This window comes from Actinia tenebrosa, unplaced genomic scaffold (assembly GCF_029948245.1).
Source record: "Actinia tenebrosa isolate PJP-AT-01 unplaced genomic scaffold, QUT_ActTen_1.0 PGA_scaffold15__27_contigs__length_11533743, whole genome shotgun sequence".
NCBI lineage: Eukaryota > Metazoa > Cnidaria > Anthozoa > Actiniaria > Actiniidae > Actinia > Actinia tenebrosa.
Window position 1 is genome coordinate 4,351,923 of NW_028292575.1, and position 27,792 is coordinate 4,379,714.

Below are 27,792 nucleotides of genomic sequence, written 5' to 3' on the forward strand. Positions count from 1 at the left end.
TACCGGTATCCCATGGATCACTTCAGGCTGAATATGAAAGCCACTGCTGTTGCGGTCTACCCCGGCTGCATTTACGAAATGGCACTTCAACAGAAAGCGCTAACTAATATTGGCATTGGATCCGCATAGATCTTTGTTTACTAACCATTGAACTGCATGAAATGGCTATAACTTTCATCAGTGAGAAGTTGATCAGACAGATGAATTAATGGAGGTAGGTGGAAAAAATACAGACTGTGATAATTGCGCAGCAAAACATTACAGGCTGTAGTACGTACCTCTTGGCCTTTTAGTTTACAACTTAGGGAAGCAAGACGCAACCAAACAAGCAGCAAAGCAGAATACCGATGTGTGCTCTACGAGTGCGTCAGTCAGTTTTTGTTTGTTCCATTTGATACTGGTCTTAAATAAATTAAACTATATCGATATGCATGTATTCTTCCAGATAGAGACGAACGTTTATGAGCCGCATAAGTACGAACATTAGTCGGTGGAACATCTGTCGTCGTTCTTTGTATTTCACATTTTTCATTAATTCGTCATGTAGAAAGGCATGGATCGAGCTCCATGTATTTGAATCCTTTTTAGACTGAAAATTCAAAATAATAATCTTAAGGTATAGTAAAACAAGTGACTAAGGTCTTTTGAAACAAGCATCAACACACTGAATGGTCAGTGTCTTTTGTATCCAAACTCGAGAAAACTTTAAACAATGAAGATGTTTTTTTGATCAAACTTTTCACTTCGCATTAAACGAAAAGAGATTGCAGCACTGACCAGCTTGGGCAATGAAAGAGTAAGGGCTAGCCATAGCCTGTGTTTCTATCAGTCATATATGATCTCGATCAGGCGCCCAACGAACACTAGTGAAAGGATACCAATCCAGAAGTACGCACACCATCACTTCCGTGCACCAACCATGAATCTAGTTTATTGTATGTATGAAATAAACAAATGCGAAAGTTATCTCAAAAATCTCTAAAACTCTTTTGGAGGAGAAAGATATATGGCTGCGCTTCCTTACCTTGTTGTAATGTGTCAGTGTATCGTAGTGTAAGCCATGTCGCACTACTGGCTGGAGCGCCGGGTAATATTGAACAAGATGGCCGCGTCGATTCTCGTTACTTTGCATATCTTATACAGTGAAATTAAACTCTTAATAAAATGAAGGGGAAATGGTGTTTTTCTTGCAATTATTATGTAGCTTCTTAAATTTAACTCATTCTACCATCCTTCATCACTTCCCAATCTTTTTAGCTCAAGCCATTATGATTACATTGTGACAACAAAACTATATATAATAATGTTGCCTTCTTCATTTCTATAAGCAAGTTACTGATTCATTTGACGTAAATTCATCTCAATAACCTGTTTTGATGGCTTAGCAATTATTACCTTTGGACAGAACAGACTATCGACTGAGCACTGTAGCGCAATCATGGAGTATTATCTAAGAGAAGACTGCCAGAAAAATGACAGGTCATGGCTGCATGAAACTAAGCGGCTATAAAAACTAAAGGAATCACTGTTCATTTAGTTAATGACAACAACTTAACCTCTGAAATGTAATTTAAATTATTAACTGTTGATTTGCTTAGTAATTTTTGATTCTTTACTAATTTTAAACTCAACTGGTCGTTCAGTAGATAGCTTCTTTGTAATGCCTCAGTGTAAGATGGTCTTGATAGAGCGGGTATGTCTAAAACACTAGCGGAGAGTACAGATAGGAGATTGGAGCGGGTTAATGATGATATACGTAACGAACTGAAGGAGCTAGCTGTATGATACCACACCGTTTTGTAAAGTGTGAAAATTGGTTATAGATGGTTCTATATGAGATGCAATGAAGTTTTACAACAGAAGATCAAACGCCTGTTGACGAGAGTATACGATGACATTCTGTGGCGGTTGTCGGCACGGGAGTACTGAAGCGATCTATTTTCTTGTACCAAACCAGTTTACAGATATATTACTACTAACTAGTGTTTGAACAGTTCTGGAGCAGTGGTGTTTGTTCTATCTTCAGCTGTGGCCGAGTTGAGGGAGATATCAAGATCTTGCACCGCATCATGTGTTTATATAGTGACGGCCTTCAACACTTGAGATAATCCGGTGGCATTGCGGCGCAGTTGGTTAGAACCTTTGATGGAAGTTGGCTAAGTTTCTTATTAAATTCTATAGTTTTTCAATGGAACAATGAAAATAATTCATTCAATAATAAACCTTACTGCGTATAATTGGTTAAAACATTCATGCAACTTAATCATCACTTAGAGTAAGTCTTTTCTCGGGAGGACTTCAGATGCATCAGTTCGTTGACATTTTATTTATTACTCTTACTCATCCAGACGCATTGTATTTATCAGTGATACTCAATTGCTGCTTATTTACGAAGGACTAAGTAGTTTTAGATCAATTTTACAACTGGGTTACTGCGCACTCCTATCCTAATTGAATGCTTAGCTTGTAAAGCACAGCATGTACCTGTTTGTGACAGAGGGTTCGTGACTCAGTATGACAACAGTGAGGATAACCCTAATGTAGCCCTGATGAGAAACAATGCATGTACATACCAAGCTAACATAACATTAACAACTAATGTACTCAGTGAACCCTTTTTGGCAATAGTTTGCTTAAAATGATTCAAGTAGCTTAATTTAATATTCAGTACTTATATTAGAGGGGTATTTATTTCTAAGCTCATTTTGAAGTTAACTCTACTTCAACAAAATGTAATCTAATGAATATATTTTGAAAGTTTATTGCAAGGAATACGAAACTTTATTAAAGTGTATATGACACGAAAAAATTTTAATGTTAAGAATGTGTAGTTTATTGGCATTAATAAGAATATCACGGTTAAATTTGTTCCAAAAACGCATTTCTCTAGAAATTCAAGAAAATTTAGCACGAGTTGTGACGTCATTTTGTTTACAAGTCTCCAGATTTAGTTGCAAATACACGAAATATGTTTGAATATAGAATCTTAATTTCAAGTAGTACACTTTTCAATTTCCCAACATTGGAAGAGTACTACGTAAGCTATCAAATGAAGCTGACTAAAATATGTCTTTTGTTGTTAATTTATATGAATTACAATTTATATTTAGTACATTACTACTGAATCTAGAGTACGTGTCAACAAAATGACGTCACAAATTGGGATTAACTTTCCCAAATATCTCAAGAAATAAGCTTTTGAAACAAATTTTGTTACGATATATTTATTATTACTAACAAACTATACATTTTAAATGATGGAATGTTTTCGTGTCATATACACTTTAAGTAAAATACGTATAAAATATTTAAGTTCATTGAGATGCTGACTCGAGGTCAAGTTTTAACCGTTCTTTTGGATTTCCAGAAACGCAGGAAGTGACTGTCAATCATAGATTCGAAGCTCCTCCCCCTTAACAATAGAAATGTTATGGAAGGTTTGCTCTCGATTCTTTTCTACGGTGACCTCGACCAATCAGAGTCTAGTTATGGGAAAAGCCCTGCATTCGAACCCATTGTTTGGAAGCATATTAAAGTCTACTTTCTACAGAAAAACTAGAAAGGATAAAAACCTCTACTAGACTTGCTGCAAAGCTGAAGGAATATATAATATCAGGGACAGATTGCAGGCTGTATTCAAGGTACAATGCTAAACCTATACTCGAATAACTTCACTATATATCACTGCACTATATGCCCAGTAGAAAAACCAGAATATTAAAATAAATATTAGTTTGTATTTCCATGTTTAAAATGCAAAATTGCTCCAAGGAAATTCGATGTAAAAAAGTAATGAAGAGGAAATAAGAAAGGCTCGAACAAGTATTCAGAATTATTCGTAAGTCGGTTTTGGAATTGAGCGTCGAGGGTCGCAGAATGAATAGGTTAAATACTGTCCTAGACTTACACCATAGGATCAAGATATCTATTTGTATGCATCACTGATCGAAATGAAATCTATTCGATATTGCAACCAGTGCCTTATTCAGTACTGATGAGGCGGACAGAACTGTGTACAGACTTGAATTGTACATAGTAATGTTCCAAAACCTTTTGTCTGCAAATGATAAATAAATGCATTATTATTCATCCCTGATGCAGGCTGCATAATCTCAGACAGCTGAAAAGGTCGCTGTATCTTCCATAATATATACATATATTTATAGATTTAACGAAGCCGTCTTTACTGAACTAGATAGATCAAGTGGTCCGCAGTGATGGGTATGCCCACCATGGTTACCCACAAGCTAGTGTGCGGCGGACTGCAGTCGATCCTTCATCAGGCACCCTGTTCCGAAATAGATGCTCAGGCTGCACGTTGTTTGACCAGTAAAAGACGTATTATTCTCTTAAATATTGCTTCTTTAATTATATTACTATTTTATCGGGATTTGGTCGGCATTATTGATTAGGTCGTTACCTACACGAACTGATATGAGGTTTTAACGGATTATTGCCGCAGAAACAATTGTGGAAAAAGACTTGTATTAAGTAAGGAGTGACTTATCTAAGTATTTTATTCATGGTAGTCAAGGCGCAGTAAAGGTTTTTGTTTTGTGATAGCCAAGTGTTTGTTACTCCCGCAGTGTGAGTCGGGAAGGCTCTTCAAAGTGCATGACTTTAGCCGTTGTTTTTGCCTATTTACACATGAATCGTTTATAGCATTACGAGAGAAACTTTCCCTTTCGATGGTTATCCTTGATTCTCGTAGGATGTCTGAGATTTTTTTCGCAGACCATATAGAGTATTTAAGAGTGGCTGTCCGTAACGGTCGAGAATGGCGGGACAGCGAAGGAATTTTCAAATTTCTCATATTTTGTCAGAAGACACCCTTTGGTAAGCTCTTTTAAAAAATCCAGTTTAAAACTTCAAGCGCTTTTTTATTTTGGCGAATTTTACGAAAATCTAAAACTCGACTTCCGGTTTGCTCTGGACCGGTGTGAACAGCCCAAAATATTACCCATATTTAAGAAGGCCTCACTCGTTCAAAAATACTCCTATCGATCTGATACTTTTTCAACATTTTAACTAACTATCAGACTCCAAAAGGGATAAATAATATTTTTGGGAAAATATTTTGTTCTCGCTTTTTGGGATTTTTTTTCGATGGCATTTCAAGCAGCTACGACGCGAAGCAAATTTTAGCCTAAGTTGAATGCCCTAAATTATCACCTGGTATATATTTTATTTTCACTAATACTATATGATCTGAAAGCTTGTTTATTGTACTTCTTTTCCTGAAAGTATTAGCCTTGGAACGCAAATACTTCCTCGCGATTAATCGACTCTTCTATGTAGCATACGGCGGTCTAATTTCGGATTCAGAATCAAAGCGCCTGCTTTATAAATATTCAAAAACTTTCTTGGATCACCCAGAATGAACATTTTAATCATAAACAACATTAGTTTGATGACTGTAAACTATACTCCAGCTATATATTATTGACTTATACTTTTGTACTGGAATATTTTAGAGAGTAAGGACTTAAGCGTACGAATTCTAAGTTAGAAAAAAAACCTTTAGACCCCATCAAACGCAGGGTTTTTTTATTTTTCTCTTTTCTTTGTTTTTGTTGAATATACTTGCTCAAAATCCTCCCAAATTTCAATTAGTTCCACGTTATTCGTAGAAAAAACAAACTCATTTTTGTACTTTCTCAAAATTAATGGAATAAGTTAGAGGACACTATGATTGAATAAACAAACTGAATTAGTTGAGAAGCGTGGCACGTGAACGTCGATCACTTGTACCTTTCTTGAATTATATGAACTAAACAAACAACCTTTATGGTTTGTATTTTTTGTCTTTATCTCTTGTCAAAATTAATAATAACTAGTGACTAAAGTGCGTGCAGTTGCTTTCGTACTATTTCATTTAAGCCCCTTTCCCGATAACGTCACACATTTGATTCGCATCAACACTGCCTACTCTGTTTTTTATAAATCGTCCTTGTTTTAAGAGAAGTCAGTGGCTAACAAACCTGTTTCCTTTCTTATTCATTCGTCTAGAATGAACTGTTTGACAGGAACAATTGTATGGTTTCTATCAATTACGGCCGCAATCGTAAACTACATTCAAGGTATTTGGTGCTTTGCTCTTTTAGGGGAACAGGAACATGTAACTCTAGAGCCTCACAGAAAATCTGCAGCATTGTTACCTAGAGAGTTTTTAAGTCTGTCATTTTTCACCATTGGAACATATATCGTATTGGTCGTAAGTGACAGGGTGCTGTAGTTGGCAGGGCCGTAACCAGGGGGGGCACAGGGTGCACGTGCACCCCCACATAAAAGCTTAAGGTCCGCCGATTTTTTTATTCGATGTGCACCCTCCCTGTAAAAGTTCTGGTTACGGCCCTGGTTGGAAAGTCGAGATAGCTGCTTCTACAGTATTGTACTGGGAAAATTATCATCTTCCTCTATTGCGTTTGGGGAGATAGCAAGGTCTTCAGGGACGGTCTGGCCGAGTACTTGAAAAGACGCAAGCCGTCGGGACCTCGAGCACGTCTCATGACCTTTTCTACAAATTCTGGGTTTAACTTTCTTCCTAAGGTTTACTCAATGTTGAGCTTGTTGACCAAGTAGGTTCTCTGTTTTTTGATAAAGCGGTCAGACTTTTTATTTTCTTTGAGAGCCCAGCCTCTTCAGCAGATAAATCCGAGGTCCTCATATTACTAGACGAGAATTTTAGGGTCGGTAGAAACCCCAACCCCCTCTTCCAAGCTTTGTATTTGACGGCCTTAGCAAGATCAAATAGCGATTGTTTCTCAAGAGATTTCGACCATCTCTCAAGAGAAAAATGCTTTTCAAGAACAGAGAATCTTCGCACTCGCACGCAGCCGCCGCCAGAGCACCATACCTTCATTTAATTAAGAATGTAGTTTACTATTGCGGCTGTAATTGATAGAAACCATACAATTGTTCCTGTCAAAATGTTAAAAAAAAGAATAAGAAAAAGAAAAAAAAAACCGGCTGCTCAGCTCGACGATTAGCTTGCCTACTGAGCAGCTATTACCTGAATCTTGGCTATAAACATTAATGTTGTAAAGCATAATTTGATATATATATATATATATATATATTTTTTTTTTAAATCAAACTCATAAATAATTCATGAGGAAAACACAATAGAAATCACGACCATGAAGGAGGTTTTATATCTGATATAGATTCGTCTTCATTTGCATAAACTTAAACTTGGATTTTCTTGGCCAGATTCACTTCAATTTTGAAAATTTTAGTGAAACACAAAGGAACTAACCTAGACGTTTGATAAGCAATCTACAGTATGAGTGGCCGTGTTGTATTCGATATACAATCACTCGGCTACGCCTCGTGTTTGTATATCGGATACAACACGGCCACTCATTCTGAAAAAAACGTCTGTCTGATGAGTGCGTAAGCACGAAACTCGGAGTTACAGTGAACATGTCTCGTCTTTAATCCAATCTTTACTATATATCTGTTGCTCTGCATCCCTACGCATCGAGCACTGTTTCACCAGTATAGACCACATTACATACTTTGTTATATATATATATATATATATACAGCCATTTGCAAAAATTATGGCCGTTTCAAATATAAATACAACTATATCGAAAGTATATCAGACAGGGCGGGATATCATTCTTGATATTTTTTTCCAGAAAGCCCTAATGATAGACAACTTGAAAAATATATAGTGGAAGATATCCCATAATACTTGATATGCTTTCGATATACTCGTATATGTATTGGAAGCGGCCATAGTTTTTGCAAATGGCTGTATATATATATATATATATATATATATATATATATATATATATATATATATAATATGTTATTATTATTGGTAAAAAGATACTTGTTGTTCCTGTCAAACAGTTTATTTTAGGCGAATGAATAGGAAAGGAAACAGGTTTGTTAGCCACTGACTTCTCTTAATGAAACAAGGACGATTTTTGGCTTTTTCATTTAGAATCAAGTTAAATCAATCAATTCTGAAACCCCATATAAAAACAAGCAAAAACAGCAACAAAAGAGAAGGGAAAAAAAGCAGAGTAGGCAGTGTTGATGCGGATCAAATGTGTGACGTTATCGGGAAAGGGGCTTAAATGAAATAGTACGAAAGCAACTGCACGCACTTTAGTCACTAGTTATTATTAATTTTGACAAGAGATAAAGACAAAAAATACAAAACATAAAGGTTGTTTGTTTAGTTCATATAATTCAAGAAAGGTACAAGTGATCGACGTTCACGTGCCACGCTTCTCAACTAATTCAGTTTGTTTATTCAATCATAATGTCCTCTAACTTATTCCATTAATTTTGAGAAAGTACGAAAATGAGTTTGTTTTTTCTACGAATAACGTGGAACTAATTGAAATTTGGGAGGATTTTGAGCAAGTATATTCAACAAAAACAAAGAAAAGAGAAAAATAAAAAAACCCTGCGTTTGATGGGGTCTAAAGGTTTTTTTTCTAACTTAGAATTCGTACGCTTAAGTCCTTACTCTCTAAAACATTCCAGTACAAAAGAATAAGTCAATAATATATAGCTGGAGTATAGTTTACAGTCATCAAACTAATGTTGTTTACGATTAAAATGTTCATTCTGGGTGATCCAAGAAAGTTTTTGAGTATTTATAAAGCAGGCGCTTTGATTCTGAATCCGAAATTAGACCGCCGTATGCTACATAGAAGAGTCGATTAATCGCGAGGACGTATTTGCGTTCCAAAGCTGATACTTTCAGGAAAAGAATTACAATAAACAAGCTTTCAGATCATATAGTTTTAGTGAAAATAAAATATATACCAGGTGATGATTTAGGGCATTCAACTTAGGCTAAAATTTGCTTCGCGTCGTAGCTGCTTGAAATGCCATCGAAAAAAAATCCCAAAAAGCGAGAAAAAAACATTTTCCCAAAAATATTATTTATCCCTTTTGGAGTCTGATAGTTAGTTAAAATGTTGAAAAAGTATCAGATCGATAGGAGTATTTTTGAACGAGTGAGGCCTTCTTAAATATGGGTAATATTTTGGGCTGTTCACACCGGTCCAGAGCGAACCGGAAGTCGAGTTTTAGATTTTCGTAAAATTCGCCAAAATAAAAAAGCGCTCGAAGTTTTAAACTGGATTTTTTAAAAGAGCTTACCAAAGGTTGTCTTCTGACAAAATATGAGAAATTTGAAAATTCCTTCGCTGTCCCGCCATTCTCGACCGTTACGGACAGCCACTCTTAATTCTGAATTATCTTGTTTTGGCAAACTTTTCTACGCTACTATAGTTGTACCGTTTCTCTGTCGTCCGCGACCAACCAAACTACAATGACGCGGCGACTGCGGACCAAAATGAGTTCATCTAGACGCACTTTTTTGTGTTAACTTTATAATGACTCAACAACTATTGATCCAAATGTTACATCTACATTGGAAATGAGACTCCTTTTCCTGCAAGTTTGAGTGATGCATGGTTTGAACTAAACCGATGATTCATAACATGACATTTATACCAAGTAGTGAATAGACCTCATCATGGGAGGAAAAGCGTCTACAAAACAACCCCGTTTTGGACTGGTGTACAAGATTAGCTGATTATTGGCTCTACTGACTTACAGACTAAGACATCAGTGAACACTGAATATAGCAGATCAAGTAAACTGACTGGCACTGGTTTAGTTTTCAAGTACTGTGTCCCGCACTTCACTTGTTGCCGGCTGGCTTTCCATGGCAGATCTTTTGTGTCAAAGCATATAATGGCTGGTCTAGCTATGATTCTTGCCAACTTCAAATCTATAGGTTCGTTTCGCTGCAGTGGATGGATACTGATTATTGCCTGGCTTTATTCAGTGGATTTTGTTTTAACTCAAACTTGGTCATGTGGAAAATGCAGAAAAATGAGTAGCTTGGGTTCGAAATGAAGTTAGAAAGTAGCCAGTGAATATGAACCAAAACAGATTGTAGTTTGATAGAGCGAGTTGACCGACCGACCGACTTTAATAGATACATGGTCATCACTGTACATGCAAATAAGTTGATGATGTAACTAAAATGAGAACCAATCTGTCTAGCTAGTCAATAACTGATTCAGTTACAGCTAGGTATAGCTAGTTATAGTACTACTCTATGACCATATTGACATGTCCAACATTGCCAGTTTATCTTAGTTCCGACTTTTGCATTCTTGCATTAAATAGGTAATAGATCTTTATCAGTCGCTCACAGGCATTAGGTACATACAATATGTGTACTGTTCACCATCCATTCTGTTTTTTCAGTCGTTTCCATCACCGTTCAACATGTTATCAGTGGTTCCTAACACAAGCCCAAATGTTGGTAGCACGTTACCTCTACTGGATATCAGTGATGATAATACTGGAGCTACTTCGACATTGGATGATAGACAGTCCTTCGAAGATGTAGCGAACGCCGAAATAGCAGCCCTAATCATTGCAGCGTTTACACCATTTGACCAAGATCTGTCCGCGACTGGGCATAACCATTCTCCTAATACAAATCAAAATAACAACAATTTGAATCTTTTAACTGAGATCCCTTACTCCAGTGGGAATGATGTTATACCACGAAAAGAAATCAATCAATCTCCATTGAATTGTGACCCACTTTTGCCTGTGCTGGACTTCGATGATGTGTTCAAAAAAGATCTACAATTAGAAGACGAATGGGGTGGAGACCCTCCGAACAAGCTTCGATCTTGGCCAAGCAACTCTAGCATCTCGTCCGGGTACTCTTCAGATACCCCAGGTGGAGGGGGACCTAATCCAGAAGAACTTTCGTTATCACATGTAACAGAACTGGCCTCTTATGATGCTCTTGGTCCCACAGGTAAGCTGCCCCGATCACTGATTTTATTTATACGGACAAATCGATTGGTTTTCCGCTGAGAAACAAAAAGAGCCAGTGAATGCGACTACAAAGAAACCTGCCCACTCACCCCTACCCCCATAGATACTGAGGCGCAAAGCGAAAGAACTGAACACAGCTGCTTTGTTCAAGAAGAAAAATATTAAAATTCTCACCAGAACGTATGACACCGACTTATGCGGAGTGAAAACCACGAGTCAATGCTCACTGTGTTTCTCGAGTATTGCCTTGATATTACGCAACTCACAGTAAAGAAAAAAACTATTATTGATCGCCAAAACCGCAAAACTAAGTCACGTGACTGTTCGAGGTTTTGTGTTGACTACGGGTCTAGACGGGTCTATAATTATCCAGTAAAGGTCACATGTTGTGTCAGGTATGTGGGGTATGTTCTTCCTGTTTTTACAATTTGCTCGACTTTCTCTGTGCATCGACTTTGTAACGATTCGGAAAACACAAGGAACTACGGAAATGATACAGAAAGAAGAACAGGAAAACCGCTATAATTTCAAAAATCTAAAAAAAGTCATGATGGACAACAGACCAAGAGAGTAATGGTTACTGATTCTGAGTGAGTGTAACAGGTAATATATATGGATATCTTAATGATACGTACTGGAGTGAGAACCATCCATGGAATATTCTTGTTCTAGCTTCTGAACATCTTGATACGGACAGAATAGAAAAACGCTGAGAAGCTAGAATAAAATCAGAATACCGCAGCAGTGGAGTAGCATAAATCGACTAAAACCCGGCATCAGTTTAATAAAAAGATGATGAATAACCGGAAATAAGTATACTATGAGTGTTGAAAGATAGTAGCCCTTTTTTCGACAAGAGAAACTCTTTACTTTTATGCTCAGCTGTATGTATACGTTTTGTCAGTTTTGAAACTGGCGATCTAGGGAGCGCAGTTCTCATATTTGTTTTACATGATACCCCAAATATTTAAACGTTTATCAAAAACACATATAATCACTGGTAACGGGACTAGTCAATCAGACTGAAGGCTACTATACAGTAACGCATTATCGTATCGATTATTTATAATTTAGGTGTTACCGATGATCTAAGCCAGGCTAGTGCAGAATGGCAGTATTTATCTCCCTTACAATGGACTAAACACCAACTTCATGGGTTTCTTCAATGGGTGTGGCAGGTTTATGAACTAACGCCTGATATTGATGTGAACGACTTCGACTTTTGTGGATCTGAGTTGGTGGCTTTGTCTAGAGAAGAACTGCTACAGAAATCTGAATATGGAGATCTTGTTTATGAAATTATTAACTGGTGGCTCTGTGGGTCAAGTAAGTCATGCACGGCAATGAATCTACTGAAATAACTTAGTGTTGTGTGACAAACATGCCTTGATCAGTGAGTTGCAGCACTAGTCTCCCTCGCTTCCGTTTTAGTGCTGTTCGTCACGCAACGCGTTGCGTGACGACCGACACTAAAAACGGATGCGAAGGAGACTAGTGCAGTACTTGTTGTCAGACATTTAGTGCGTTAGTGTTATAGAACATGCGTATGCACTGCGTAAGTGATTGCGTTACTGATATTTAATAGTGTCACGACGTAGTATTACGTTACTACTCTCCCACTGTCCTGGGGAGTACATTAAAAAAATATTCTTGATTACTTATGCTCTTTTTCTTTCTATTTTCATAGGTCCCGTTGTCTTCCGTGAAGGTTAGTTGGCGTTCATTAATATTGATATTTAATACCAATAATGACTCGCCACAGACTTATCTTAGTTCTTTTATATATCATGTATATTCCAGGCTATTATCAAGATACCTCAAGTTTTGCAATGCAAAGTAAGTAGAGATTTTAACACGAATCAATAGATCATGGTGATGGGGATGGTGTTTCAGTGTCGGGTACGAGATAGTATAGATCAATGAGGATGTAGGTGGTTGTGGGGAAGGTGATGGTGAGAGTGATGGCGATAGTGGTGGGGTGATGGTGATGGGGATGGTGATTCAGTGTCGGGTACGAGATAGTATAGATCAATGAGGACTGGGGGTGGTTGTGGGGAAGGTGATGGTGATAGTGATGGCGATAGTGGTGGGGATGGTGATGGTGATGGCAATGAGGATGGTGATTCAGTGTCGGGTACGAGATAGTATAGATCAATGAGGATGGGGGTGGTCGTGGGGAAGGGGATGGTGGTGGTGATGGTGGTGGGGATAGTGGTGGGGATGGCGATGGTGATGCTAATGAGGATGGCGATACAGTGTCGGGTTCAAGGGGGTGGGGGAGGGGGGACAGATTGATAGATGGGGATGGTAATTTTCATTCTGGTAGTTTTCCGAGGATTTATCTGATTTGTTGTCACTTTTTTCCTCAGACACGTTGTCAGCTCCAGCACATTTTTCTACATTAGAAGGTAAACTATATATCTCTCACAAATCAATTGATATAACGTTATATATCAAGAACCTGCGGATATACGTGGTTTGCAGCCTGCATTACCTCTGCGGGCGTGGGGACCGACCGTGGGTATTCGACCGTGGGTATTACGGGATAAAGAAGTGGAATCCCTTTATTCCCCCCCCCCCCCCCCCCCCACCTAGTGGAGTCGGCCATGCCGGCCCATCTCCGAAAAAGTAAAGTTCGCGTAAAGTCAGAGTAGCTTTAGCTCCTTTTTACAGATATTCAATTGTATTTGTGTTAGTATTTGATAGAAACATGTTTAGAACACTGTATGAGTCGCACTCTGTGATAGAACTTGTGTACAACTGAACTCATGATTCTACTAGTTCTATGTTGTCGGCTCGTAGCCCGCTAGACAGTTACTTTTAAAATATTGATAATGTATTCAAACTCTCCATCTGTCAATGATAAGACTGAAGGTTGTGTATAGACAAACAGCCTGATAAAACCGTGTAAACGTATCAAAAGATGTATTTGCTGTTAGCCAATTCTAAGGAAGTGGATTACAAGAGGAAGTCAATATCTTATAAATGTTCCTTTTTCATTAATGTCACCATAGTGACCGATGTTCTTAAAGTATCGTTCTACTTCCTTTCTGCATGCATGGTATCTGATTTTCCGGTCTCTAGTAAAATCCCTGTCTAAGGGTTGCTATTTAGGAAGTACAGTTAACTGTAACACCTGTAGAGACTGTCCACATCCGAGTTAGTGCATGCCATCGTCCAATCAAAATGGGCATGCTAATCTTGGCCTTGACTTTCGCTTACGTTACTACTGATTCATTGCGCGTGGGTGGAAATTATCATATCAAATTCTCGACTATTCCAACGACTTTCTGCTTTGGATTTTCAACTTTTTTTTCTATATCTTGGTCTAAAACACTCGTAATTATATCTCTAATGTTTATATTAATTTGTTTGCTGTGGAACTATGTCAGTGATGGAAGAACAAGACTACAGATAATTGTCTGCTGACGTAGTCTTAAATACAAAATTCCCTTGTTTCCGCCTGATATATGAGCGATACGTGTAGTACGTGCAGTTTAACTTCCGGGTATAATTGCAATACTCGTCACGACAAAACTACTTTCGCTTGTGATATCTCGCATGTATGTTCGTCAAATAGGAGTCTTTTATACGGATATTAACGATAAAAAGAGGGAATAAAGAGAGACAAAGGAAGAAGGAAGCTTTAGACTCTGTGTTCGTTCAACCGCGTCTTAATGCAAATATCGAGTTATAACAAATATTCAGACGACTGCAATCGAATCTCATTTGAAGAGCAAAAATTATCTTTCTAGGGGGGGGGGGCAAATGTGCAAATTCTTTATAGGCTTTAATTCATGTTATAAAAGTATTTAAATGAAAACGAAAAAGCTAGTCTAGTAAGAATTAAAAATTGAATGATTAATGTCGGTTAATGTTAAGTTGTTTAATATAAGACGTAATAATAAAGGTCATAATAAACTGAACCTATGCCCACCCCGGTATGCAGTTAGTTTTTCTTGCCGAGATATTATGATATGCAGGGGCAGTTTACTTAGCTCTCTGCACGAAGTGTTCGACCGAAGAGGTTTGGCTTGTAACTTAGAAGAAATGCCGTATTACTGCTCTTTACGTATATTTAGCAAGGAAAAGAAGAAGAAACAACGCAGAGGTAAAGCATATCTAGTTTAGTTTATAATCCTTGAAGTACTAATATTCGTGTTCGAGTCTAGATTAACGTTCGAACAACTGTTATAACCCGTAGTTGGAAGAGAAAGGCAGTGAAGGAACTTGGCACAAACTGCACTAAAACGGCTCTATTTTGTTAAGTTATCAAGACAATTCATTACAATTTGAATGAAAGTTGTTCTGCTTAGAATTGAATACATCAGAGTCGGTTGTTTGCTGTAAACAAACGAAGAATTATGTGGAGCCAAGCTCACCCTCAGATTTACGATAGATGCTTCTAGCTTCCGTGTAAAGTTACTGTATTGTTGGTGGTAGTGTGGCCGAGATGTCTTCGAGAGAGAGTCTTTGATAGTGTTATCACATGGTCAATACCATGATATCTTTTAAAAGATATGTTTCTAGTAGTGAAGGTCGTACGAAAGTTCTTTTTTCGGTATTGGAAATCTATGAATTGCTTGAGGAAGCAGCAAAGCGCCCCACAACATCTAAGCAGCCAAGCTATTTTTAGATGTCTTGCTTGAAATTGCTCAATCAGTTATGAAAATCATTCCTTTATTTTCTTGTTTTCTTCGTAATTACACATAAATGATTCCCATATGATTTTCGTGTATTTTTACCGGTGTTTACCTGTGGCATCGAGAATTTCACGTTTGTGGTTTTGTATTAAACTCGTGAATTCTTGTTTACTGTCAAGACTGTGACATATCTGATGCAAATCAGATTAATATTTGTTTGAAATAACAAGTAGTTTTTACTTTTAAACATTGCTTTATTGAGATACCATTTAAATTTCTGCAAATTTATTAGTGTTTAGGGTGAAATCAACAAGGTCTTTTGCAAAGAAGCTCTGTGCATCGTGTACGTGCACCCATGGCTTACCAAGTCGGCATTCACCTGACCAAAATTTACATATAAGCTTTTTCTTGCAAAACGATCATTAACTGTGAATAAATTCTGAATGAACCACGAGCTAATACACGTCTACTAACTGATAACGTTTAGAAAGAGCCACAAGAGAATATATTTCCTGTTGAAATGATAAAGCTATTTGAGGTTGAGTACTTGGGAAGGCACACGAACAACATCGTAGAGATAGCAGTTAAAAAGTTAACCAATGGCTCCATTCAAAGTGTTTTTAATTCGGTCTAGCGATCAATAACTTCCTTGTGTAGCAGTAGTCTTTCGATTGTTCCACATTTTAACCTCTCGGCACCAACGTGTTTTACTTGTCATTAAAATAGAAATCGAAATCAAAGAGGCGACAGTACTGCTAATGCTGTTATGTCAAATTGAGTAAATAGCCACAATACTATCAGCTACCTATGTATTTATCTGGGCCTGATTCAGCTTGTTTTCTTTTGCTAGATGTATTTTAATGTATTCACAAATGTTTAGAATTCTAAAGGCCTATTATGATTCTGTGAAAAAAACAGTGTAGTTTTACTGGTGTAGCTTTACAAAGTATGAGTACTAAAACCGAATATCTAGACATGATGATTAATCACTGTGAAGTAAATGTTTGACCCTAAGTACTAGTCGAGGTTGTTCAATGAAGTATTACTTTGAATAAATCGCAAGAAGATTTATTGAACATTGCTAGGATATAATGGCCAGTATAAAGTAGGAACTGAATAAATTATAATGAATGAAAACTTGATCTGAATATATTTATATGTAGTTCGTATGTTTACTCTTGCACATCATATATTCATGTCTCCATTACTCGTTTTTCTATAATAATCAAACGATTGTCATTTTTCTCATAGAATCAGCGGCGCTCAAAGAGTCTGCTAGTAATGGTGACTCTAATTCCGTCACAAGTTCATCGGATGCGAGATTTGGTAAGCACTTTTCACTTCCTGGTCACACTCTTACGATATACGTGACGCCTTTTCTTATGTTTGTCACGCCATTGTACTGGCACATATTACATGACCTTTCAGCCTTTGTAGGTAAAATATGTGACTTACAACACATCGTACTTATCTGTTTATAGATGAACCCAAAAATCAATCCAACGATTGTACCTGTCCACAGCAGGCAGAAGCGGATCTCAAAGGCCTTCCTGGTAAGATTATAGGTTTCCATATGTAAAGGATATAAGAGTGATCACTAGTTTCCATATCAAACCACTCATTACCAGGGACCGCGGAGACTTGGGGGGGCTGTAGCCCCCAACTTTACCTTTTCCCATACTATAGTCTTTTACATATTCCAATCTAAGCCACCCACTTTTTAGGGTGGTCCGCGGTCCTTGATTAGCATCCCCCAGGCGATAGATAATGACAGATCCCTGACATACTTTGTTTCCTTCAGTCTCTCCCCCAGCGTCTACTCCATCAGCTGTAACCAATGGTTTTACGACTATCTGCAGCCCAATGTCTCCTTCGTTTACTGGTTCACGTATCTGGTCACCAACTAGCTTCCAACCGTCAGGTCTTCTTTTGCCACGTCATACCATGTTTCCAGTGCGTGATGGTCTCCCCCCTGTACCACCTTTGATACCTTCACCCAACAGCCCTGGTGCACCCGTTAAGTTCGTTCATTATAAACAGACTATCAGCCCAACCAAGACGTTCTCTCGCGGTGATACCGACACGCCAATGAAGCCAATAGAAAGGGATGCTGGAGTGGCAATCAGGAAGAGAGGGCACTCACCAAATAAGAACCACTTTAATTTTGAAACCAGCGAAACCGCTGCCAAGAAACGAGCATTTGCGCACGACACCTGCGACAGAAGTGATACTACAGCCCCTCAAGAAAACTCTGAATTGAATTACGCTGGAGCACAAAGGGCAATTGTTCAGAATGGTACGCATTCATCAAAGGAGGCAGCAGTTCGTTTATCACGAAGAGACCCTGTTATCCCATCACGACTTAGCGACTATGAAATGCCACATATCAAAACTGCGCATCAAAAAGTCACTCGCGTTATGAAGAATCAAGATACAACGATACCCGTGATTAAGTACAGCAAAGCAAACAAAAATGGTCACCATGACAACAAGAACGGTTTCTTGGAAGTGAAAAAAGAACCATTTAAACCAACTGTTAACAGAACTGTTCCTGGCAACAACCTTACCCCAACGACTTTATCTCCTAAATCAAGTGATGAAGACAGTGCGCTCTCTCCGCTTTCACCAACCTCACCCTACCAACCTGGATATTCGTCTCCAGCTACTGAACGAACGAGACGAACAAGCTCTAGTTCTACTGATTCTGGTACTGAAGAACCTGGCGAAGGTAAGATACCATCAACTGTAGTCTCTGTATTGGGAAAATGAGGACTCCCTGTTCCTTAAAGTAATGCTAACAATCTTGTTTTATTTAGATGGCACAGATATATTAAAATCACCATCTGCTGTAAAGAAGCCTGGAAGAAGAAAACGTACGTATTTGCGGTCATCCATTCAAACATTGTTTTACTAAGGCACGCAACCTCCACGGAATAAGCCCACTGTCATAATGTCAGATATAACTATATAGCGCGCTTCCTTACGGCCCACGGAGGTACTATGCCGGATTTGATCAGTTACCATAGTGATACACCATACACCATACACAACCCACACCTTTACATGTCGTAGGCTATTGATATGGTATCTTAAATGGTTCTCTTTTGGACTCCTAGGGTTTTTTCGGTTCTCTGGTTTTTCCTCCCTTCTTTCAAACCGACCCCGTTGAGCTGAATAGCGATAGCAAGTTTTCCCCCTTGATATTAGTATTTTAATTTATGTTTGTCATTTCAGAAACCCGTTCGCTGCATCTGTGGGAATTTCTGAAGGAACTATTGGAGAACGAAGAAACTTGCCCACGTTACATCACGTGGATATCACGTGAAGAAGGTGTGTTCCGATTGGTTAACTCGGGTGCTGTTGCTAAGCTATGGGGTCAGAGAAAGAACCGACGCAACATGAACTACGAGAAAATGAGCCGAGCTTTGAGGTACTATTACGAGAGGCACATTTTAGAGAGGGTGCCAGGCCAAAGGCTGATTTACAAGTTTGCCCCAGACACGATGAAGGACTGTAACTTTAGTTTCATGAAAAAAACTTAGACAGAATAATACAGAATAACGAATACTGTAATCTCTATCCATACAAATTACTTCTATGAAGTCATAATCTTTTGTAACTCTATTTTTGTACATATCTACGAGGGTTTTTCTTGTTCTTGAGTTTTGATGCGTTTCCTAGGCAACACGCAGTTTCTAACTTAAAGAAGAAGAAAACTAACAAATCAGCTATTTTTTATTCGACATTTTTTTGTATTACAAATTCATTGACCAGTTGCTGAAAGAATCTTTGATAAAAGATGTGTTCAATTGTGGTATGTAATCCTACTTTATGCATCGTATTTTTGGGGTTTGACACATATCAGAGTAAAACCATCTTAAAGGTAATGTAGAGACTTTATTGATTGACATGGTGACGTTAAAGGTTAATATTACTTACTTTCTTTTCGTTTTAAAAATTCGTTATAATTATCAACGATAGTTTATGTTTAATTGGTTTATTTCATTATCGTCTTTAGTTTCGGTGTTTTTTGCTTATGTCCAATTCATACTGACCACCTCTCACTTCAAGCCTAATGTCATCAGATTTGCTTCAATAGAACAGGTTTGAACAGCCTGGCTTGTAAGATGATTGGCAGAAACTCATTTTCCCAATCGCACGCGCGAAATTGTACGATTTGCCTTTGCGACAAAGGAGAAGTTTTGGTGGACGTCAATCATTAAGAGGTTTTCACGATACTACAGCTCTTGTACAATTTCGCGCGTGTGATCAGGAAGCGCTGTATAGACATTTTCATAGTCTATGATAGTGTTAGCTGCACAGAGTACATCAACATGTGTACTCAGTGATAGTAAAGGTAGACGGTGGTAGGCAAAGCATCCATGCATGTAATAGTATATGATAGGGAACATAATAAGCTTTTAAAAGCTGTGCCAAAACAAGAAAAAAATAAGCAAAGTGATTGCATGTTTTATAAATTAGTGTAAATAACCAGTACGTATTTTTGATAACAGTAATGATAATAAAGTTCAAATTTATAAACACCAACATATCTATGGCAGGGGCGTATCCAGAATTTGCAATTGGGGGGAGGGGGGGATCCTTACATACCAAATTGTCACTATGACGTCATATGACGTCAATATGACGTCATAGCAATCTATTGTTTTGACGAAAAAGGAACATGGTCGATAGAGGGGAACAGAACAACGTACGCGGCTATAATTGAAACAAAAAGCGTTCTGTAGGACGAAACAATAAAAGATACGTTAATTAATCACCAACACCTATCAAGAAAAAGTTAAAGTGAGGTTTCGCGGGCTTTTGGCTTTTGGTCATGTCCATATATGGAACGTTTTGATCAGGAAGCCCAATGAATAATTTGGATTTCAAACAATTTTTATTTGAAACGAAACGAAAAGACGGCTCCGAGAAGCGAGAGAACTGATTTTCTTAACTGCTTAAGTCAAGTCTAAACATATCTATACACACTGCATCAACGGCCGGTTAGATTTTTTTGGCTTTGAAAGGGGGGGTCACGGGCACCCTGTGACCCCCTGGATACGCCCCTGTATGGAGATATGCATTGAGAGAGATCGTTACTAGTGTGTACAATAAACATAATACTTTATGTATTTATAGACAACTAATGTTATCTGTTGGGCATGTAACTATCGTACACAATGTTTGATATCATAGTGCCCTCACACTCAAATAACCCTTGATATCATAGTGCCCTCACACTCAAATAGCCCTTGATATCATAGTGCCCTCATACTCAAATAACCCTTGATATCATAGTGCCCTCACACTCAAATAACCCTTGATATCATAGTGCCCTCATACTCAAATAACCCTTGATATCATAGTGCCCTCACACTCAAATAACCCTTGATATCATAGTGCCCTCACACTCAAATATAACCCTTGATATCATAGTGCCCTCACACTTAAACAGTCAGGTCAAATGAAGTTATCTTGGCGTCATTGCAAAAACAATTTTGAATTGTTTTTTGAAGCAACTACAGAAAATCGAGAGCTCACAACAAATGATTTGTACAGGTTTTGGAATGAGAGCTAATGAAGCGAGGAAATAATGAAATTGAACAGAAATGTTTGAAGCAGAATCAATGTCTTGAGTCCTGGTTAGCAAGTCAAACCCTTCTAGTATGACTACATGTACATCTAAGATGCTTTTTTTCCATTATGATAGTGAGTTGCCCATTTGCTATATATAAATGGGGTTTCTAGCGTAGACATAAGCTAATTTTCCTTCTTTCCTTTAGTAGTTTTGGCTTGTTTGCATTGGGATGAGGATTTTTTAGAATGCTGGTTTTTCACGATATAAGAATGCAAGTAGAAATTAGAAAATAGAACAAGAAAGGAAACCATGTAAGCAAGAAGTGCGTACTGCATCCATAAGGGGAACTTACACTTGCGTTTAAGACTTACAATACCATGACAGAAGACTGTGCAGAACTGAAGCTGAAAAAAACAATATTTTATCATCATGATCATATTACAATACCCTTGGGTGTGTGAAAACAATATTATCATCATGATCATATTACAATACCCTTATGGATTTTGTATTGGATGATGATTCACTAGAAGCTTGTATGGTCATCAAACTCATGCATCACAAACAATGAAACGTTCTTTACCAGTTGAAATTGGGTGAGAAACTTTTTCCACCACAAGTAGTCACGAAGTGCTGGAAACACTGATAGTCCATAATAGGTATACATGATGACATGGATGAAGGAGTTTATCATTGCACTGAAGAATGCTGTAAGGTAATGATATATATATTACATCATGGTAAGTACATATCTGGGGAGAATCAATGAATCAGAAAAAAAAAGTGGGCCACTTTTAATCAAAAGGGACTAAAGGGTAGGCTACTAAGATATGTTTATTAAGATTTCTGATTTTTCCAGCCCTCTCCCCTCCCCCCTCCCCCTGTACTTTATGACCAATCCCTATCCCTTAGGACGTCTGTAAATAAATTCTTTGTGATTTTTACCCCATTTACTTTTGATCTTGTTTTGCATTTTAATTGTTGTTGTTGTTTAGTGAATCTGTTATCCCAGGATGCTGGACTGTAGTCTGAGAATACTGCTCACTCGAGCAACCAATTAGAATGCACAATTTTTAGTATACCAGATCGGGAAAAAATAATAAGTGACAATAAATATATATACATACACTGTCCACCAGCAACCCATTTAATGCCAATCCACCACAACATTACCATAGATGAATGATGATATACATGAAGAAAACTGATCTGGTTGTTCTTCTTTCTCAATATGAAAAAAATCTAAAGAGGCAAAGATATAATTTTATCAAAGAGAGTTACAAGTGTTCAATAATTTATCTATCAGTGATAAACTCTATACTTACAGTATCAAGAAACTCTAGAATCTTAGATAAATAAAACCACCACAGTACTGCTGCAATCTATTAAAGTAAAGTATGACAAAATATGATTGGCTTTATTGGTAGATAATATAAAGTGAATGAAAAATTGTGTAGCACTGATCTGACAGCAGTAGACATGGCTATCAATGCCTCTATCTTTTATGTTTAAGTAACCTCTAGCCAAAATGGATCCATGTTTGGACTAGTGTGTAAAGTTTGTTCATGTTTTGCTGGCAAAAAGGAAATAGGAAAGCTGTTTTGTCTAAGCGTTAATAACATCATGTAGGGACTCCTTGCCGGCAGACTAAATAGAGGTTAATTATTATGCATATACATACCCTCAACTCCTTAGAGTCATCTGTATACTTGACTTCCTGACATGAGTAACTGTAGCCTGCATCCATTGTTGACAGGAAAACCTATGATAAACCATATTATATAGTACAAAAAGAGATAAATGAGTTGCAGCTTGCATTAACAGTGCATTCTATTGACCCTATTGTCCAGGCACAGATCCAGGGATGATGAGAGGGTAGCTCAAGTTATCCCCCTTTTCACACAAATGAAAACAATAGTCATCAAGATCAACTTTATGCGTTTCCTGTGGTTTTGACCTAAGGTAACAGGCACTACCCTTTTGAAAATCTTGGATCTGCCCTGCCCAGTTATCATTTATGCAGTCATGATATATACATATATATGTAATATATGCATGTATTACTGTATGCCATATGCATGCAACAGAAGCTGTCACAAATTACTACCAAGTTTTTAATATCATATCAACAAACCAGATTGTATATATTAGGTATGTATGGTATAAATGATGAGCATAGTTAAAGTAGATGTAGATCATACCTCAATGAATATGTACAAATTGAGTATGGTCATAGCTGCATTGTAAATTGCCATGGGCCACTTTAGTTGGAAAGGTTTTCTATTTCCCATTAGTTTTGGCCCAACTAACACTATCGTAAGGTATACAAGAATCAAGACAACAGGCCCTTGAAAGTGTTTGACTAATGGCCATTCTGATGTCCTTGGATCTTTATAAAACAAATAAAAAGAAAAATATCACAAAATAAATTTATACATGTACTATCAATCTATGTCCCAGCCTTGTGAGTATTTATACCTCGAACCTTCTGGAATCCACATTACGCCCCTTAAATCTGAGGCAGGAATCATGGAATATAGTTTGGAGTGGAGGGCAGCTATTATCAGGGGGTGTGGGGAAATATCATTACTCCTAAAAATTTGAAATTGGGGCTCTCAGAAATGCAATTTCCAGTGCTGCGGTTTTGAGGGGCAACAGACCTTTCCTGAATTTGCTTGGATGACCACAAAACAATGGTTGGAAGTCAAGACTGAGCTTGATTCTTTTATTCATCGTGTCCAACCTTGACTTGAAACCAGCTTTGTTTCGTGATAAGTCAAGGGAATTCGGGAAAGGTCTATTGCAACATATTGTATATTATATCAACTCTTAAAGCTTTAGGCAATTCACAACAGGCTAACATAAAGCATGCATGGCTAAAAGCAATAGGGGATAAGCCCCCCATTTTTTGGTGAGGTTATGTTTTTGGTGGTTATATATAACTGGGGGGATGGGAGGGGGCAGATAGGGGGCTTATGACTGGGGAGTCTATAACTGGGAGACAGGTGGGCACATAATTTCAGGGGGGTTTAGTATAACTGGGGGGTCTTATGACCAGGGTTCTACAATATGTCTTATTATGGGATAGATATACGTGCATACATTCATTTGCTATCATAATTAATTCAATTTAATATAGCTACTGTCAGTGTTCATTTGGGACAATATAAAGAATGGGTAAAATTAGACTAACTTATAAAAGGATGATGCACATGGGTGCTGAAACGTATGATATAGTTACTGTGTAAACTTGTACTATGATATATATAAAGTCAAATGATTTGCACATAATTTTACTTGATATATATATTTAATATATTCTCTCTCTCACTATCACGAGTTTAAAACCATTTTTAAATTTAACAAAATAGAAATAATACTTTACCACTGTTTGCATCTGCAAAACGATAAAACTGGTGGAAGTCTTCTATCCATGAGGTAAACATGATGGCTAGCGTACTCCGGCCTCTTGCGATACAGACTGTATCTTATATCTAAGAAACTATACGATAAAAGGCACTCGTGAACTCTTGGTATATTAACTGTTGAAAATGTCATGAACTCAGATGGTCTGTACTTTGACCGATAGAAAAAATCTAAAAAATCTGATATAATGACATTAAGCCATTGCTAATATATAATAAGCTGAAGATTTATCTACAGTAAAATGTATGCTATCCAATTTTCGTAAAATACAAATACTAAAATGAGTCGTACCTGCAAGTGAAGGCGGATATCGAAAGAGCATCTTGGTTACAGCTAGGGTTGACAGATATATCTGCAGGGAACAGGAAGCATGTGTTTACAAACCAGCTGCATGTCAAATGAATAGAACAAAGAACATCTCGCCACCAGACATCAACCAATCACACGTCGAGAACAGTACCTTATTAAACCCGACCATTGAACCATAACGTTCCTTTTTCGATCATCTACCATCAAATCTGGTCTACACCATATCTCAAAGGTAAAACCACGAAAGATCTTCAGTTAAAGCTGCACAAAATGCAAACTTTTGGCTCGTAGAACGGCTCGTGGTGCTGATTGTAAAGTTTTTAAAACGAGACCAAGTACACATTGCGCGATCACCAACAAACAACACGTACTAGCAAATTGAACAAGCTAAATACCTCTGTTTTAATGCTAAACACTCAGGTTTAATGCAGCTCTTTAAGCTCAATTGATTAAGCTTTGCACTAGAAACTGTATATTTTGTGCGATATTTTGTGAGCCATGATCAGGTCGATCAGGTTGGAGCTGCCATGAATCTTGATCTTGCGTAATCGATCAACTGCAAATCAAAAATAATTTGTACGAAATTATGTACTTTTATTGCGTCAGTGTAACTTTTTTTCCGATCTGAATTTTTTTCCCATGTAATAACTAAGCTTAATGTCTTTACTATACTTTAATTCAAAATATCAATTTAAATCTAAGATTGTTTACCTTTTCTATTTCACAAACCTCAGTCTGTTGATCATGGCCTCAAGTCAACGTCTATCAACCTATTATGATTTTGTAATGGCTGTGGGAGGTAAGATTATTTTTATTAATATCTCATTTATTTATTAGCACCATTCAGCACTAGCCTTTTCTTACTTTCAGCCATTGTTGCTATGGGGATGGTAAGCTGAAAGGGAGGGACTAATTACAATTTGATATGCCTGGTATATTGACAACCATTGAATGCAAATGTACATATATGCAAGTACACATGAATGCATGCAGAAGGCCCCTTGTTGTTATATATATATATATGCTGTACTCCACACTAGCTAGCTAGCAAGGGCAGCTGAGCGTATTGTATTCCAATAGTTATAATTCCAATTGGGAAGCATGGGTGGCATAATTAAGACAGCGCCAAGGTGATCCAGGTAACGATCCCTGGACATATTGGCATCATTTATGAGTACTAGAGTTGCTTGTTGATTCTCTCCTGTGCATGTGCTTCAAGGGTTACGTCCGGATCCCTCCATGAAAATAAAATGGAAACCAGTAGATAAAGAGCTAAATTTCATTAGAGTGCTCACACTAAATCCGTGAAACAAATACTAATTTTTAGCACTAAATAGTGATAATTAAACAATAGAAAACATAGGATTCTGTATGAAATAGTACTAATTAGTACTATTTAATGTTCACGGTTTTAGTGCGTGCACTCTATCATTTATTTCATTAATTTCCCCCCTTGTCTTTAGATCCAAGGACACATGAATGGCCATTGGTGGCTACTCCCTGGCCAACTATTTTCCTGATGGCAATCTATTTGCTGATAGTAAAAATTGGTCCAAAATACATGGAAAACAGGAAGGCATGGGATTTGAGAGAGGTCTTAGTGGTGTATAACTTTGGATTGGTATTTCTGTCAGGGTACATGCTTTATGAGGTGATTATCAAATGATAAAACAATAATATTGCCTCATAAATTGGATATGAATTGTAACTTTTGTTTTGTTTGTTCTCAGTTTATTGCCTCTATTCTAAGTATGCCAGATTTTAACCTGATGTGTGAAAGAGTGAGATATGAAGATGATCCCAGACAGCTTAGGGTAGGTCATATATACAATAATATGCATGTACTATATTATGTTATTTTCTATGTTACTACAGGCTGATTGCTTTATGCACACATTTTAAAACTTTAAGAATTAAAGTATACCCTGTAAAAAACTTGAGGCTGATATAAGTCAGGGCACAGCTAACTCACAGATTGAATTGAAACTTGGTGTATTACTTTTTGTGAGTCTTGAAGAGTCTTGGGGAGCTGAAGAAAACCTACCTTGCCATATATATATTCATGAAGACTTGAATGATTCTCTGAAATAACAAACCTTCTTCATTCAGTTAGCCAGGGTCATTTACATCTACTACTTGTCCAAGTTTGTGGAATTCTTTGACACGGTGAGTATTGTATACGTACATCATTGTATTGTACTATACATTCCACAGATGATCATATGCAGATACTTGATTTATTGTTGCTTTGTTTTAGTTTTTCTTCATACTTCGTAAGAAGAACAATCAGATAACGTTTCTTCATGTGTATCACCATGCTACTATGTGCCTGTTATGGTGGATGGTCTGCAAGTGGATTGCTGGTGAGTATCAAATGAAGTCTTTATATATGACTAAACGCCATCATATATATAGGGCAGTGTGCACATTATGTTCTTTTATGCATCGTTCATCTAATATATTTGTTACCTTCATGAGCTAGCTGATCTGCAATTATTCATCATAGCAAAATATTTCATCTGCAGTGGCTTGTTACTATAGCAAGGTGCACTCATTATTAAGTCCACTTTGTGGACTATATTATTTATTAATGACTATTTTTTTCTTTTGTCTTCCACAGGTGGCATAAGTAAGTGGAAGTTCTGTTCTAATTAAGATGTAAAACTATTGGCCAGAGTTATTTTCATGAATATTATACTTTTCATAAACTGTTAACAAATTATGATATAATGAAATGTAATGTTTTTTTCAGCTTATTTTGGGGCATCCTTCAATAGCTTCATTCACATCATCATGTATTTATACTATGGTCTCTCAGCCATGGGTCCTTCAGTCAGAAAGTATTTATGGTGGAAGCGCTATCTGACCAAAATGCAACTGGTAAGCTAAGTCACATTGTTTTTCATTTATTTAAAATTCAGATTTGATCTTAAGTTCTTATTGCAACCATAATAAAGTGATGTAGAGATGAATTCATAACGTTAAAAA

The 27,792-nt window shown here is 37.3% G+C and overlaps 3 protein-coding genes and 1 long non-coding RNA gene across 5 annotated transcripts in view; 2 read left to right on the forward strand and 2 right to left on the reverse strand.

The window, feature by feature from the left end:
* LOC116304034 (uncharacterized) lies at positions 1-20,036 on the forward strand. Of its 2 annotated transcripts, none has more exons than XM_031713680.2 (11): positions 1-214; positions 10,258-10,825; positions 11,920-12,171; positions 12,533-12,553; positions 12,646-12,681; positions 13,215-13,253; positions 16,740-16,814; positions 16,970-17,041; positions 17,290-18,216; positions 18,305-18,361; positions 18,723-20,036. In XM_031713680.2, exons 1-11 carry the CDS (start codon positions 209-211, stop codon positions 19,028-19,030), a joined length of 2,361 nt encoding a protein of 786 aa, XP_031569540.1. In that variant the 5' UTR covers positions 1-208; the 3' UTR covers positions 19,031-20,036. The 2 variants fall into 2 exon arrangements, with proteins under 2 accessions (XP_031569540.1, XP_031569541.1); XM_031713681.2 differs by lacking the exon at positions 1-214 and adding an exon at positions 3,429-3,641.
* Positions 8,758-11,168, reverse strand: LOC116304041 (uncharacterized). The gene is made up of 2 exons (XR_004198016.2): positions 11,020-11,168; positions 8,758-10,880 (listed from the first exon to the last, which is right to left on the reverse strand). It is a non-coding gene; the product is annotated as an uncharacterized LOC116304041 (long non-coding RNA).
* On the reverse strand, positions 19,470-25,624 carry LOC116304036 (very long chain fatty acid elongase 4). Its single transcript, XM_031713683.1, has 10 exons — positions 25,516-25,624; positions 25,200-25,360; positions 24,787-24,847; positions 24,455-24,571; positions 23,271-23,458; positions 22,751-22,831; positions 22,395-22,451; positions 22,197-22,311; positions 21,653-21,777; positions 19,470-21,473 (listed from the first exon to the last, which is right to left on the reverse strand). Exons 4-10 carry the CDS (start codon positions 24,513-24,515, stop codon positions 21,252-21,254), a joined length of 849 nt encoding a protein of 282 aa, XP_031569543.1. The 5' UTR covers positions 24,516-24,571; positions 24,787-24,847; positions 25,200-25,360; positions 25,516-25,624; the 3' UTR covers positions 19,470-21,251.
* Positions 24,959-27,792, forward strand: part of LOC116304037 (very long chain fatty acid elongase 4) — a 4,082-nt gene continuing 1,248 nt past the window's right edge. The window contains exons 1-8 of the mRNA XM_089030274.1: positions 24,959-25,036; positions 25,539-25,603; positions 26,268-26,455; positions 26,535-26,618; positions 26,914-26,970; positions 27,062-27,167; positions 27,425-27,433; positions 27,557-27,684. Coding sequence (XP_088886400.1) covers positions 25,549-25,603; positions 26,268-26,455; positions 26,535-26,618; positions 26,914-26,970; positions 27,062-27,167; positions 27,425-27,433; positions 27,557-27,684 — 627 coding nt within the window. The 5' untranslated portion in view covers positions 24,959-25,036; positions 25,539-25,548. The remainder of the gene's footprint in view (positions 25,037-25,538; positions 25,604-26,267; positions 26,456-26,534; positions 26,619-26,913; positions 26,971-27,061; positions 27,168-27,424; positions 27,434-27,556; positions 27,685-27,792) is intronic.